The following is a 16,304-nucleotide window of genomic DNA, read 5'->3' on the forward strand; positions in this document are numbered from 1 at the left end:
CCCAGAGGCATACGCTAGCAAAAGGAGAGTAGACAGCACTCCTGGTCTGACCTGGGGGAGCAGCTTTGTTGGGATGTCGACATCGCCTCTGGCTGCAGACGGAGAAGGCACACAGTCTCATAAAGATGGCGGCGCAGCTCACCCGTTTCCAGCTCTGCTAGATTTCAACCGGGACATCATGGCATACTTAATATCACCCATCAGACATGCAGCAAAGGATATCTACTTACGGCAACTGCTGGTGAAACGTCCAGAAGTTCATACTGGTGCCGCGGCTTCAGCTACTTGGAAATATCTCACTAATGCGGTTGTCTCCGCAGAGAACTCAGATCTCGCCCTGCCGCTGGTACAATGTCCCTTCCTCATCCTTAGACATCTGGCGGTGAGACAATATGATTTACAGAGACTAGTGAGCGCTAAGAAGATAGGAATAGGTTAGTCATTTTAGAAGGGACTGAGCCGCTCCGACATATATCAATCTGTTTGGAACATATAATGTGGTATGTCTTAGGCAGCGTGTATTTACTTTCTCTCTCCCCTCTGCTTATATTTATGTTATATTAGATTGGAATGAGTGCCGTTAAACGAAGAAGTTCTATATCTAATAACCCAAGAGCTATTTTATTATAACTTACTGTCATTGTCCCATTATGATCCAGTGATATAAATGCAGACGTAGTATATCATACACTCAGGGAGGATTTTATCTAACAATGGTTATATCTTATCCTGATGTAATTTCTCCTCCTGGGTGTACATCTCCCCCATAGCGATTTCATGTACCATAATTCAAAAGAGGTTATCTTAATACCATTAACGTCCCAGCCCCATATTCCTTCTCCCCTATGTGATCATGTGAGGGTGGCTGTAAGCAAATTGGAGGACCTGTCAAGTCATCCTATTCCTTTTAGGATCACTTTAAAAACAACAGGTAGGAGGACTAACATATGTAACTCATAGCATGTAGAAGGTACAAAGATGTTTTACAATATGCTTTTACAGAATTTTACTTGTACTTCATACGTGAACTAGTACTGTGTATACCTGAATAGCATTTTAGTGAGCAATCATTCTTGCAGAATGGCTATGTATGTTTATCTGCTTTACTTGTATACTACTGAGCGAGACATGTTAAGTTATAGAAACCAGTTCCGGTTCTTAGTTTAGGTACCTACATAACCTAAAAATATGCATTGTTATGTTTTATTATTCTATCTTAGATGCATATTATCTTTTCTTATTTTCATCAGTTACATGCTCAACTTAAACCCCTGGACTTTTATTAACATTCCAGACAAGGCCCAAGAGTGGCCTATATCACCGTTAGTAGGGGCTGAAAAATGAGGACTATCATTATTTTTGTACATCAATGTTTGCTGTTTTAAATATGCTCTATGACCTGTACACATTTATCTTTTTCCTCAATAAAAATAAAATATTAAAAAAAAAAAAAAAAATGAAGCTTCTGTGGAACAGATTTGCAAGGTGGCAACATGGTCCTCTTTGCATACTTTTTCCAAATTCTACAAATTTGATACTTTTGCCTCGGCTGAGGCTTCTTTTGGGAGAAAGGTTCTTCAAGCGGTGGTGCCTTCTGTTTAGGTCCTCCTGCCTTTTTTTCCCTCCCTGTTCACTCCATGTCCTCTAGCTTCGGTATTGTTTCCCACTAGTAATTGGGATGACGTGGACTCTCCATGTCTTAGGAAAGAGAACAAAATTTATGCTTACCTGATAAATTAATTTCTTTCCGGACATGTAGAGTCTACGACCCCGCCCTCTTCTTTTTTTTTTTTTTTTTTTTTTTTTATTATAATTCTGCAGTTTTTTTGAGTAAACCTCAGGCACCTTTTTCCATTTTCCTTCGGCTGAATGACTGGATTATGGGTAAGGGACGTTACACTTAACAGCTTTGCTGGAGTGCTCTTTGCTTCCTCCTGCTGGCCAGGAGTTGAATATCCCACTAATAATTGGAATGACGTGGACTCTCCATGTCCGCAAAGAAAGAAATTTATCAGGTAAGCATACATTTTTTTGTATGATAATTGGTGGTCCCAAGTAATAACACATTTGGTGAGCCAATCAGCTGTGCAGTTGCAGAACCCTATCCACCAGCTGTGTTCAGCATAGGAGCAGTAGATTATTGCAGCTCCATTATAGAATTAAGCTATGCGTTAAACCTCTTTTCTCCAACATAGGTGTGTCCGGTCCACGGCGTCATCCTTACTTGTGGGATATTCTCTTCCCCAACAGGAAATGGCAAAGAGCCCAGCAAAGCTGGTCACATGATCCCTCCTAGGCTCCGCCTTCCCCAGTCATTCTCTTTGCCGTTGTACAGGCAACATCTCCACGGAGATGGCTTAGAGTTTTTTGGTGTTTAACTGTAGTTTTTATTATTCAATCAAGAGTTTGTTATTTTAAAATAGTGCTGGTATGTACTATTTACTCTGAAACAGAAAGGTGATGAAGATTTCTGTTTGTAAGAGGAAAATGATTTTAGCAACCGTTACTAAAATCGATGGCTGTTTCCACACAGGACTGTTGAGAGGAATTAACTTCAGTTGGGGGAAACAGTGAGCAGACTTTTGCTGCTTGAGGTATGACACATTTCTAACAAGACGATGTAATGCTGGAAGCTGTCATTTTCCCTATGGGATCCGGTAAGCCATTTTTATTACATAAGAAAAAAAGGGCTTCACAAGGGCTTTTAAGACTGTAGACATTTTCTGGGCTAAAACGATTGATATATAAGCATATTTTAATACTTCATAGCTTTGAGGAATTATTTTATTCTTGGGAATTATGTAAAATAACCGGCAGGCACTGTATTGGACACCTTATTCTCTAGGGGCTTTCCCTAATCATAGGCAGAGCCTCATTTTCGCGCCTCTATTGCGCACTTGTTTTTGGGAAGCATGACATGCAGATGCATGTGTGAGGAGCTCTGATACATAGAAAAGACTTTCTGAAGGCGTCATTTGGTATCGTATTCCCCTTTGGGCTTGGTTGGGTCTCAGCAAAGCAGATACCAGGGACTGTAAAGGGGTTAAATATAAAAACGGCTCTGGTTCCGTTATTTTAAGAGTTAAAGCTTTCAAATTTGGTGTGCAATACTTTTAAGGCTTTAAGACACTGTGGTGAAATTTTGGTGAATTTTGAACAATTCCTTCATACTTTTTCACATTTGCAGTAATAAAGTGTGTTCAGTTTAAAATTTAAAGTGACAGTAACGGTTTTATTTTAAAACGTTTTTTGTACTTTGTTATCAAGTTTATGCCTGTTTAACATGTCTGAACTACCAGATAGACTGTGTTCTGTATGTGGGGAAGCCAAGGTTCCTTCTCATTTAAATAGATGTGATTTATGTGACACAAAATTTAGAGAAAATGATGCCCAAGATGATTCCTCAAGTGAGGGGAGTAAGCATGGTACTGCATCATCCCCTCCTTCGTCTACACCAGTCTTGCCCACACAGGAGGCCCCTAGTACATCTAGTGCGCCAATACTCCTTACTATGGAACAATTAACGGCTGTAATGGATAATTCTATCAAAAACATTTTAGCCAAAATGCCCACTTATCAGCGAAAGCGCGACTGCTCTGTTTTAGAAAATACTGAAGAGCATGAGGACGCTGATGATATTGGTTCTGAAGTGCCCCTACACCAATCTGAGGGGGCCAGGGAGGTTTTGTCTGAGGGAGAAATTTCAGATTCAGGGAAAATTTCTCAACAAGCTGAACCTGATGTAATTACATTCAAATTTAAATTGGAACATCTCCGCGCCCTGCTTAAGGAGGTGTTATCTACTCTGGATGATTGTGAGAATTTGGTCATTCCAGAGAAATTATGTAAAATGGACAAGTTCCTAGAGGTCCCGGGGCCCCCGAAGCTTTTCCTATACCCAAGCGGGTGGCGGACATTGTAAACAAAGAATGGGAAAGGCCCGGCATACCTTTCGTCCCTCCCCCTATATTTAAGAAATTGTTTCCTATGGTCGACCCCAGAAAGGACTTATGGCAGACAGTCCCCAAGGTCGAGGGGGCGGTTTCTACTCTAAACAAACGCACCACTATACCCATAGAAGATAGTTGTGCTTTCAAAGATCCTATGGATAAAAAATCCATAGGATTGTTTGTTCAGCAAGGTTACCTTCTACAACCAATTTCATGCATTGTTCCTGTCACTACAGCAGCGTGTTTCTGGTTTGATGAACTAGAAAAGGCGCTCAATAAAGATTCTTCTTATGAGGAGATTTTGGACAGAATTCATGCTCTCAAATTGGCTAACTCTTTCACCCTAGACGCCACTTTGCAATTGGCTAGATTAGCGGCGAAAAATTCTGGGTTTGCTATTGTGGCGCGCAGAGCGCTTTGGCTAAAATCTTGGTCAGCGGATGCGTCTTCCAAGAACAAATTGCTTAACATTCCTTTCAAGGGGAAAACGCTGTTTGGCCCTGACTTGAAAGAGATTATTTCTGATATCACTGGGGGCAAGGGCTACGCCCTTCCTCAGGATAGGTCTTTCAAGGCCAAAAATAAACCTAATTTTCGTCCCTTTCGCAGAAACGGACCAGCCCCAAGTGCTACGTCCTCTAAGCAAGAGGGTAATACTTCTCAAGCCAAGCCAGCCTGGAGGCCAATGCAAGGCTGGAACAAAGGTAAGCAGGCCAAGAAACCTGCCACTGCTACCAAGACAGCATGAGATGTTGGCCCCCGATCCGGGACCGGATCTGGTGGGGGGCAGACTCTCTCTCTTCGCTCAGGCTTGGGCAAGAGATGTTCTGGATCCTTGGGCGCTAGAAATAGTCTCCCAAGGTTATCTTCTGGAATTCAAGGGGCTTCCCCCGAGGGGGAGGTTCCACAGGTCTCAATTGTCTTCAGACCACATAAAAAAACAGGCATTCTTACATTGTGTAGAAGACCTGTTAAAAATGGGAGTGATTCATCCTGTTCCATTAGGAGAACAAGGGATGGGGTTCTACTCCAATCTGTTCGTAGTTCCCAAAAAAGAGGGAACATTCAGACCAATCTTAGATCTCAAGATCCTAAACAAGTTTCTCAAGGTTCCATCGTTCAAAATGGAAACCATTCGAACAATTCTTCCTTCCATCCAGGAAGGTCAATTCATGACCACGGTGGATTTAAAGAATGCTTATCTACATATTCCTATCCACAAGGAACATCATCGGTTCCTAAGGTTCGCATTTCTGGACAAGCATTACCAGTTTGTGGCACTTCCGTTCGGATTAGCCACTGCTCCAAGAATTTTCACAAAGGTGCTAGGGTCCCTTCTAGCGGTGCTAAGACCAAGGGGCATTGCAGTAGTACCTTACTTGGACGACATTCTGATTCAAGCGTCGTCCCTTCCACAAGCAAAGGCTCACACGGACATTGTCCTGGCCTTTCTCAGATCTCACGGGTGGAAAGTGAACGTAGAAAAAAGTTCTCTATCTCCGTCAACAAGGGTTCCCTTCTTGGGAACAATAATAGACTCCTTAGAAATGAGGATTTTTCTGACAGAGGCCAGAAAATCAAAACTTCTAAACTCTTGTCAAATACTTCATTCTGTTCCTCTTCCTTCCATAGCGCAGTGCATGGAAGTAATAGGTTTGATGGTAGCGGCAATGGACATAGTTCCTTTTGCGCGAATTCATCTAAGACCATTACAACTGTGCATGCTCAGTCAGTGGAATGGGGATTATACAGACTTGTCTCCGACGATACAAGTAGATCAGAGGACCAGAGATTCACTCCGTTGGTGGCTGTCCCTGGACAACCTGTCACAGGGGATGAGCTTCCGCAGACCAGAGTGGGTCATTGTCACGACCGACGCCAGTCTGGTGGGCTGGGGCGCGGTCTGGGGACCCCTGAAAGCTCAGGGTCTTTGGTCTCGGGAAGAATCTCTTCTCCCGATAAATATTCTGGAACTGAGAGCGATATTCAATGCTCTCAAGGCTTGGCCTCAGCTAGCAAAGGCCAAATTCATACGGTTTCAATCAGACAACATGACGACTGTTGCGTACATCAACCATCAGGGGGGAACAAGGAGTTCCCTGGCGATGGAAGAAGTGACCAAAATCATTCAATGGGCGGAGACTCACTCCTGCCACTTGTCTGCAATCCACATCCCAGGAGTGGAAAATTGGGAAGCGGATTTTCTGAGTCGTCAGACATTTCATCCGGGGGAGTGGGAACTCCATCCGGAAATCTTTGCCCAAATTACTCAGTTGTGGGGCATTCCAGACATGGATCTGATGGCCTCTCGTCAGAACTTCAAGGTTCCTTGCTACGGGTCCAGATCCAGGGATCCCAAGGCGACTCTAGTAGATGCACTAGTAGCACCTTGGACCTTCAAACTAGCTTATGTATTCCCGCCGTTTCCTCTCATCCCCAGGCTGGTAGCCAGGATCAATCAGGAGAGGGCATCGGTGATCTTGATAGCTCCTGCGTGGCCACGCAGGACTTGGTATGCAGACCTGGTGAATATGTCATCGGCTCCACCATGGAAGCTACCTTTGAGACGGGACCTTCTTGTTCAAGGTCCGTTCGAACATCCGAATCTGGTCTCACTCCAACTGACTGCTTGGAGATTGAACGCTTGATCTTATCAAAGCGAGGGTTCTCAGATTCTGTCATTGATACTCTTGTTCAGGCCAGAAAGCCTGTAACTAGAAAAATCTACCACAAAATATGGAAAAAATATATCTGTTGGTGTGAATCTAAAGGATTCCCTTGGGACAAGATAAAAATTCCTAAGATTCTATCCTTTCTTCAAGAAGGTTTGGAGAAAGGATTATCTGCAAGTTCCTTGAAGGGACAGATTTCTGCCTTGTCTGTGTTACTTCACAAAAAGCTGGCAGCTGTGCCAGATGTTCAAGCCTTTGTTCAGGCTCTGGTTAGAATCAAGCCTGTTTACAAACCTTTGACTCCTCCTTGGAGTCTCAATTTAGTTCTTTCAGTTCTTCAGGGGGTTCCGTTTGAACCCTTACATTCCGTTGATATTAAGTTATTATCTTGGAAAGTTTTGTTTTTGGTTGCAATTTCTTCTGCTAGAAGAGTTTCTGAATTATCTGCTCTGCAGTGTTCTCCTCCTTATCTGGTGTTCCATGCAGATAAGGTGGTTTTGCGTACTAAACCTGGTTTTCTTCCGAAAGTTGTTTCTAACAAAAACATTAACCAGGAGATAGTCGTGCCTTCTTTGTGTCCGAATCCAGTTTCAAAGAAGGAACGTTTGTTGCACAATTTGGACGTAGTTCGTGCTCTAAAATTCTATTTAGATGCTACAAAGGATTTTAGACAAACATCTTCCTTGTTTGTTGTTTATTCTGGTAAAAGGAGAGGTCAAAAAGCAACTTCTACCTCTCTCTCTTTTTGGCTTAAAAGCATCATCAGATTGGCTTACGAGACTGCCGGACGGCAGCCTCCTGAAAGAATCACAGCTCATTCCACTAGGGCTGTGGCTTCCACATGGGCCTTCAAGAACGAGGCTTCTGTTGATCAGATATGTAAGGCAGCGACTTGGTCTTCACTGCACACTTTTACTAAATTTTACAAATTTGATACTTTTGCTTCTTCTGAGGCTATTTTTGGGAGAAAGGTTTTGCAAGCCGTGGTGCCTTCCATCTAGGTGACCTGATTTGCTCCCTCCCTTCATCCGTGTCCTAAAGCTTTGGTATTGGTTCCCACAAGTAAGGATGACGCCGTGGACCGGACACACCTATGTTGGAGAAAACAGAATTTATGTTTACCTGATAAATTACTTTCTCCAACGGTGTGTCCGGTCCACGGCCCGCCCTGGTTTTTTAATCAGGTCTGATAATTTATTTTCTTTAACTACAGTCACCACGGTATCATATGATTTCTCCTATGCAAATTTTCCTCCTTTACGTCGGTCGAATGACTGGGGAAGGCGGAGCCTAGGAGGGATCATGTGACCAGCTTTGCTGGGCTCTTTGCCATTTCCTGTTGGGGAAGAGAATATCCCACAAGTAAGGATGACGCCGTGGACCGGACACACCGTTGGAGAAAGTAATTTATCAGGTAAACATAAATTCTGTTTTGCTGGGTTAAATAGACAAAGCTATCTTAATACATACTGTTAACCCAAATGGATTGAATGACTATTAGGAACATGTATATTTATGTTCATAGACTTTATGCATCAGTACTGTAGTGGAAGGCACAACTTAGTTTTTAAAACATTTCCCCCAAATGCTTATTATTGCATTGGTGATAAAAATAAAATGTACTGTTGTAAGTGATTAAATTACAGACTGCAACACAACTGTTATTAGATATTTGTAACCACTGGTTCAGAAAAAGACATTTTCAGTTTGCAAACATGTTTAAAAAGATAGTCCCTTTTTATAACCTATTCCCTAGTTTTGCATAACTATCAGTTATATTAATACACTTTTTACCTCTGATTACCTGTATCTAAACTTCTGTAGACTGCCCCCTAATCGCAGTTTTTTTACAGATATGCATTTTAGCCAATCAGTGCTGACTCATAAATAACTCCACAGGAGTGAGCGCAATGATATTTATATAGCACACATAAACTAGCGCTGTCTAGTTGCAAACAACTGTCAAAATGCTTTATAAGATTAGAGGCGGTCTTCAAGGCTACCTAGGTTTAACTTTCTCCAACATTGGTGTGTCCGGTCCACGGCGTCATCCTTACATGTGGGATATTCTCTTCCCCAACAGGAAATGGCAAAGAGTCCCAGCAAAGCTGGTCACATGATCCCTCCTAGGCTCCGCCCACCCCAGTCATTCTCTTTGCCGTTGCACAGGCAACATCTCCACGGAAATGGTTAAGAGTTTTTTGGTGTTTAAATGTAGTTTTATTCTTCTATCAAGTGTTTGTTATTTTAAAATAGTGCTGGTATGTACTATTTACTCTGAAACAGAAAAGGATGAAGATTTCTGTTTGTAAGAGGAAGATGATTTTAGCAGACAGTAACTAAAATCGATTGCTGTTTCCACACAGGACTGTTGAGATGAAGTAACTTCAGTTGGGGGAAACAGTTAGCAGACTTTTCTGCTTAAGGTATGACTAGCCATATTTCTAACAAGACCATGTAATGCTGGAAGGCTGTCATTTCCCCTCATGGGGACCGGTAAGCCATTTTCTTAGTTAAACATAAAAGAATAAAGGGCTTCAAAAAGGGCTTAAAAACTGGTAGACATTTTTCTGGGCTAAAACGATTGCTTTACTAGGCATATTATGCAGATTCTAACTAATAATTGGTATTATAATCTTGGGGAACGTTTAGAAAAACGGCAGGCACTGTGTTGGACACCTTTTTCAGATGGGGGCCTTTCTAGTTATAGACAGAGCCTCATTTTCGCGCCATTAATGCGCAGTTGTTTTTGGAGAGCAAGGCATGCAGATGCATGTGTCAGGAGCTAAGAATCACTGAAAAAGCTTATAGAAGGCGTCATTTGGTATCGTATTCCCCTCTGGGCTTGGTTGGGTCTCAGCAAAGCATATAGCTGGGACTGTATAGGGGTTAAATGTAAAAACGGCTCCGGTTCCGATAATTTAAGGGTTAAAGCTCTGAAATTTGGTGTGCAATACTTTTAATGCTTTAAGACACTGTGGTGAAATTTTGGTGAATTTTGAACAATTCCTTCATACTTTTTCACATATTCAGTAATAAAGTGTTTTCAGTTTGAAATTTAAAGTGACAGTAACGGTTTTATTTTAAAACGTTTTTTGTGCTTTATTGACAAGTTTAAGCCTGTTTAACATGTCTGTACCATCAGATAAGCTATGTTCTATATGTATGAAAGCCAATGTGTCTCCCCATTTAAATTTATGTGATAATTGTGCCATAGTGTCCAAACAAAGTAAGGACAGTAATGCCACAGATAATGATATTGCCCAAGATGATTCCTCAAATGAGGGGAGTAAACATGATACTACATCATCCCCTACTGTGTCTACACCAGTTATGCCCACACAGGAGGCCCCTAGTACATCTAGTGCGCCAATAATTATTACCATGCAACAATTAACGGCTGTAATGGATAACTCCATAGCAAATCTTTTATCCAAAATGCCTACTTATCAGAGAAAGCGTGATTGCTCTGTTTTAAACACTGAAGAGCAAGAGGACGCTGATGATAACTGTTCTGACATACCCTCACACCAATCTCAAGGGGCCATGAGGCAGGTTTTGTCTGATGGAGAAATTTCAGTTTCAGGAAAAATTTCTCATCAAGCTGAACCTGATGTTGTGACATTTAAATTAGAACATCTCCGCGCACTGCTTAAGGAGGTGTTATCTACTCTGGATGATTGTGACAATTTGGTCATTCCAGAGAAATTATGTAAGATGGACAAGTTCCTAGAGGTTCCGGTGCCCCCCGACGCTTTTCCTATACCCAAGCGGGTGGCGGACATAGTAAATAAAGAGTGGGAAAGGCCCGGCATACCTTTTGTCCCCCCCCCCTATATTTAAGAAATTATTTCCTATAGTCGACCCCAGAAAGGACTTATGGCAGACAGTCCCCAAGGTCGAGGGGGCGGTTTCTACTCTAAACAAACGCACTACTATTCCTATCGAAGATAGTTGTACTTTCAAAGATCCTATGGATAAGAAATTAGAGGGTTTGCTTAAAAAGATTTTTGTACAGCAAGGTTACCTTCTACAACCAATTTCATGCATTGTTCCTGTCACTACGGCAGCGTGTTTCTGGTTCGAGGAACTAGAAAAATCGCTCAGTAAAGAATCTTCGTATGAAGAGGTTATGGACAGAGTTCAAGCACTTAAATTGGCTAACTCTTTTGTTTTAGATGCCGCTTTGCAATTAGCTAGATTAGCGGCGAAAAATTCAGGGTTTGCTATCGTGGCGCGCAGAGCGCTTTGGCTAAAGTCTTGGTCAGCGGATGTGTCTTCCAAGACAAAATTGCTTAACATTCCTTTCAAAGGTAAAACATTATTTGGACCTGATTTGAAAGAGATTATTTCAGACATCACTGGGGGAAAGGGCCACGCCCTCCCACAGGATAGGTCTTTTAAGGCTAAAAATAAGCCTAATTTTCGTCCCTTTCGCAGAAACGGACCAGTCTCTAATTCTGTATCCTCTAAGCAAGAGGGTAATACTTCACAACCCAAACCAGCCTGGAAACCAATGCAAGGCTGGAACAAGGGTAAGGAGGCCAAGAAGCCTACCACTGCTACCAAAACAGCATGAAGGGATAGCCCCCGATCCGGGACCGGATCTAGTGGGGGGCAGACTTTCTCTCTTTGCTCAGGCTTGGGCAAGAGATGTTCAGGATCCTTGGGCGCTAGAAATAGTTTCTCAAGGTTATCTCCTGGAATTCAAGGAACTACCCCCAAGGGGAAGGTTCCACAGGTCTCAATTATCTTCAAACCAAATAAAGAGACAGGCATTCTTACATTGTGTAGAAGACCTGTTAAAGATGGGAGTGATACATCCAGTTCCAATAAGAGAACAAGGAATGGCATTTTATTCCAATCTGTTCATAGTTCCCAAAAAAGAGGGAACATTCAGACCAATTTTGGATCTAAAGATCCTAAACAAATTTCTCAGGGTACCATCGTTCAAAATGGAAACTATTCGAACGATCCTACCTACTATCCAGGAAAATCAATTTATGACTACCGTGGATTTAAAGGATGCGTACCTACATATTCCTATCCACAAGGAACATCATCAGTTCCTAAGGTTCGCTTTTCTGGACAAGCATTACCAGTTTGTGGCACTTCCATTCGGATTAGCCACTGCTCCAAGGATTTTCACAAAGGTACTAGGGTCCCTTCTAGCGGTTCTAAGACCAAGGGGCATTGCAGTAGTACCTTACTTGGACGACATCCTGATTCAAGCGTCGTCCCTGTCAAAAGCAAAGGCTCATACGGACATCGTCCTAGCCTTTCTCAGATCTCACGGATGGAAGGTGAACAAAGAAAAAAGTTCTCTGTCCCCGTCAACAAGACTTCCCTTCTTGGGAACAATAATAGATTCCTTAGAAATGAGGATTTTTCTGACAGAGGTCAGAAAATCAAAACTTCTAAGCTCTTGTCAAGTACTTCATTCTGTTCCTCGTCCTTCCATAGCGCAGTGCATGGAAGTAATAGGATTGATGGTTGCAACAATGGACATAGTTCCTTTTGCACAAATTCATCTAAGACCATTACAACTGTGCATACTCAGACAGTGGAATGGGGATTATACAAACTTGTCTCCGACGATTCAAGTAGATCAAAAGACCAGAGATTCACTCCATTGGTGGCTGACCCTGGACAATCTGTCACAGGGAATGAGCTTCCGCAGACCAGAGTGGGTCATTGTCACGACCGACGCCAGCCTAGTGGGCTGGGGCGCGGTCTGGGAATCCCTGAAAGCTCAGGGTCTATGGTCTCGGGAAGAGTCTCTTCTCCCGATAAACATTCTGGAACTGAGAGCGATATTCAATGCTCTCAGAGCTTGGCCTCAACTAGCAAAGGCCAAATTCATAAGGTTTCAGTCAGACAACATGACGACCGTTGCATATATCAATCATCAACAAGGAGTTCCCTGGCGATGAAAGAAGTGACCAAGATAATTCAATGGGCGGAGGATCACTCCTGCCACTTGTCTGCGATCCACATCCCAGGAGTGGAAAATTGGGAAGCGGATTTTCTGAGTCGTCAGACATTCCATCCGGGGGAGTGGGAACTCCATCCGGAAATCTTTGCCCAAATAACTCAATTATGGGGCATTCCAGACATGGATCTGATGGCGTCTCGTCAGAACTTCAAGGTTCCTTGCTACAGGTCCAGATCCAGGGATTCCAAGGCGACTCTAGTAGATGCACTAGTAGCACCTTGGACCTTCAACCTAGCTTATGTATTCCCACCGTTTCCTCTCATCCCCAGGCTGGTAGCCAGGATCAATCAGGAGAGGGCCTCGGTGATCTTGATAGCTCCTGCGTGGCCACGCAGGACTTGGTATGCAGACCTGGTGAATATGTCATCGGCTCCACCATGGAAGCTACCTTTGAGACAGGACCTTCTTGTTCAGGGTCCATTCGAACATCCGAATCTGGTTTCCCTCCAACTGACGGCTTGGAGATTGAACGCTTGATTTTATCAAAGCGTGGGTTTTCAGATTCTGTAATAGATACTCTGATTCAGGCTAGAAAGCCTGTAACTAGAAAAATTTACCAAAAAATATGGAAAAAATATCTGTTGGTGTGAATCTAAAGGATTCCCATGGAACAAGATAAAAATTCCTAAGATTCTATCCTTTCTACAAGAAGGTTTGGAGAAAGGATTATCTGCAAGTTCTCTGAAGGGACAGATCTCTGCTTTATCTGTTTTACTTCACAAAAGACTGGCAGCTGTGCCAGATGTTCAAGCATTTGTTCAGGCTCTGGTTAGGATCAAGCCTGTTTACAGACCTTTGACTCCTCCCTGGAGTCTAAATCTTGTTCTTTCAGTTCTTCAAGGGGTTCCGTTTGAACCCTTACATTCCGTAGATATTAAGTTATTATCTTGGAAAGTTTTGTTTTTGGTTGCAATTTCTTCTGCTAGAAGAGTTTCAGAGTTATCTGCTCTGCAGTGTTCTCCGCCCTATCTGGTGTTCCATGCAGATAAGGTGGTTTTGCGTACTAAGCCTGGTTTTCTTCCGAAAGTTGTTTCCAACAAAAATATTAACCAGGAGATAGTTGTACCTTCTTTGTGTCCGAATCCAGTTTCAAAGAAGGAACGTTTGTTACACAATTTGGACGTAGTCCGTGCTCTAAAATTCTATTTAGAGGCTACTAAAGATTTCAGACAAACATCTTCCTTGTTTGTTGTTTATTCTGGTAAAAGGAGAGGTCAAAAAGCGACTTCTACCTCTCTTTCCTTTTGGCTTAAAAGCATTATCCGGACGGCAGCCTCCTGAAAGAATCACAGCTCACTCCACTAGGGCTGTAGCTTCCACATGGGCCTTCAAGAACGAGGCTTCTGTTGACCAGATATGTAAGGCAGCGACTTGGTCTTCACTGCACACTTTTGCCAAATTTTACAAATTTGATACTTTTGCTTCTTCGGAGGCTATTTTTGGGAGAAAGGTTTTGCAAGCCGTGGTGCCTTCCATTTAGGTGACCTGATTTGCTCCCTCCCTTCATCCGTGTCCTAAAGCTTTGGTATTGGTTCCCACAAGTAAGGATGACGCCGTGGACCGGACACACCAATGTTGGAGAAAACAGAATTTATGCTTACCTGATAAATTACTTTCTCCAACGGTGTGTCCGGTCCACGGCCCGCCCTGGTTTTTTAATCAGGTCTAATGAATTATTTTCTCTAACTACAGTCACCACGGTATCATATGGTTTCTCCTATATATATTTCCTCCTGTCCGTCGGTCGAATGACTGGGGTGGGCGGAGCCTAGCAGGGATCATGTGACCAGCTTTGCTGGGACTCTTTGCCATTTCCTGTTGGGGAAGAGAATATCCCACAAGTAAGGATGACGCCGTGGACCGGACACACCGTTGGAGAAAGTAATTTATCAGGTAAGCATAAATTCTGTTTTCAACAAAATATACCAAGAGAACAAAGCAAATTTGATGATAAAAGTAAAATGGAAAGTTGTTAAAAATGACATGCTCTATCTGAATCATGAAAGTTTAATTTTGACTAGACTGTCCCTTTAAGTGCATTTAGGAATTACTGGTTGTTTAAACACTGTATCATTGGTTAAATACACACAAATACAATACACTATGCTATTAAATGACCTCACTGCCAGAATCTCTGAGCCTCTGGAACTTGCACAGTGTTTATGGTTAGCAGTGCCATTCTCTTCTATTGTCACGACTGCAGTAATTACAGCCTTCATTTTGTTTTAGCAATCTACAAATGCAAGGGTAATGCATCACTGCTGTTGTAATTTATATTGGTAATAAAACTGAAAATTACAGTCCGTGTGTTAAAATGAGAATCTGGTTTCTGCGCTTCACGATAATGACTACTTTTCAACAGGAAGAGGTTAATTATAGTAAACACAAGTTAACGAGCTGTTTGTGAAATTTGGCATTAAGACAAACATACCAGTGTGTTCATTGACTAGAAAGATGGATGTTTGTATTATTGGGCCTATTTACTAGAGTAAAGTTATTATTATCATTTATTTGTATAGTGCCGCCAAATTCCATAGCGCTGGGTACAGTGATCAGGGTATACAATGAAAAGGATTTGTGATAAAAACAAAACTAAACAAATCTAGTACAGGAGGAAGAGGGCCCTGCTTCGGAGAGCCCAGTCTACAGGTTGCAAATAATTGCACAATTCCTGTGTTTTAGCTACTGAAAGAAGCGGACAGATGGAGGGAGAGACAAAGGGAGCTAGATGAGCAAATCAAGCTTCAACAGAAATCTCACGAAGATTTGAAGGAAACGCTGGCGCACAAAGAAAATGAGATTGAGGTGAGTTCTCTTAAACTGAAAACACTTCTCCAAAAACTGGGTTTATCATGTACAAGACAAAATATGATTGTTTTTTTTTGCAAACCACACCTAGGCAGAACTATATTTGGGCTGTAGTGCAGTTATACGATAGCTGCTTTTTATTTATAGGTTTTGACTGCCTGCATTATGCAGCTGAAGCATCTTGAAGAGGACACTTGTGCTGGAGAAGATGGAGGTTGTCATCAAGCCGATGGGGAGCTGGTGAATGGAGAAATTACAGGTGCCTAGTTGTTGTTTATGTACTGTACTAATAGGTTTAATTGACTTTTGTCCTTGTGGTATAACAACTGATTAGGAAATAACATGACATAGCTTGTATAGCTGCTTAAAGACTGCTATTTATTTAGTCCGCCTAGACCAGTGATGAAGAACTTTTTTGTGTTTATATAAAAACACTTCCTACAATTATCTGAGCTAATTTAAGGGACACTAAAGTCAAAATTAAACTTTTATGATTCAGAAAGAGCATGCAGCTTTAAGAGACTTCCTAATTTACTTCCATTATCAAATCATGCACAGTCTTTTTATATACACACTTTCGGAAGCACCAGCTCTTAGTGAGTGTGTGCACAAGTTCACAGTGTATACGTATACTAGTATGTGATTGGCTGATGGCTGTCACATGATACAGTGGCCCAGCAAATGGGGGGGGAATAAATTTGCCAGAAAAAAATATTCTGCATATTTGAAATTGGAGTGTGCTGTTGTATTGTCTTTTTATTATGCAATTCTACTTAATCTCTGTAAGTAGCACACTACTCTGAGTTTCCTCTCTCTGTATTAAAAGTGGGAAAACAGGGCCAAAAAAAAAAAAACGCCAGCGGCTAAAGAAATGTAGCC

At 42.1% G+C, this 16,304-nt stretch overlaps 1 protein-coding gene across 3 annotated transcripts in view; it reads left to right on the top strand.

The window, feature by feature from the left end:
* The window catches only part of MIA3 (MIA SH3 domain ER export factor 3), a 220,057-nt gene that overhangs the window by 133,973 nt on the left and 69,780 nt on the right, over positions 1-16,304 (top strand). For all 3 annotated transcript variants that reach the window (XM_053712522.1, XM_053712523.1, XM_053712521.1), the window contains exons 15-16: positions 15,300-15,422; positions 15,573-15,684. In XM_053712522.1, coding sequence (XP_053568497.1) covers positions 15,300-15,422; positions 15,573-15,684 — 235 coding nt within the window. The remainder of the gene's footprint in view (positions 1-15,299; positions 15,423-15,572; positions 15,685-16,304) is intronic.

Source organism: Bombina bombina, chromosome 4, assembly GCF_027579735.1.
Source record: "Bombina bombina isolate aBomBom1 chromosome 4, aBomBom1.pri, whole genome shotgun sequence".
In the NCBI taxonomy this organism is placed as follows: Eukaryota; Metazoa; Chordata; class Amphibia; order Anura; family Bombinatoridae; genus Bombina; species Bombina bombina.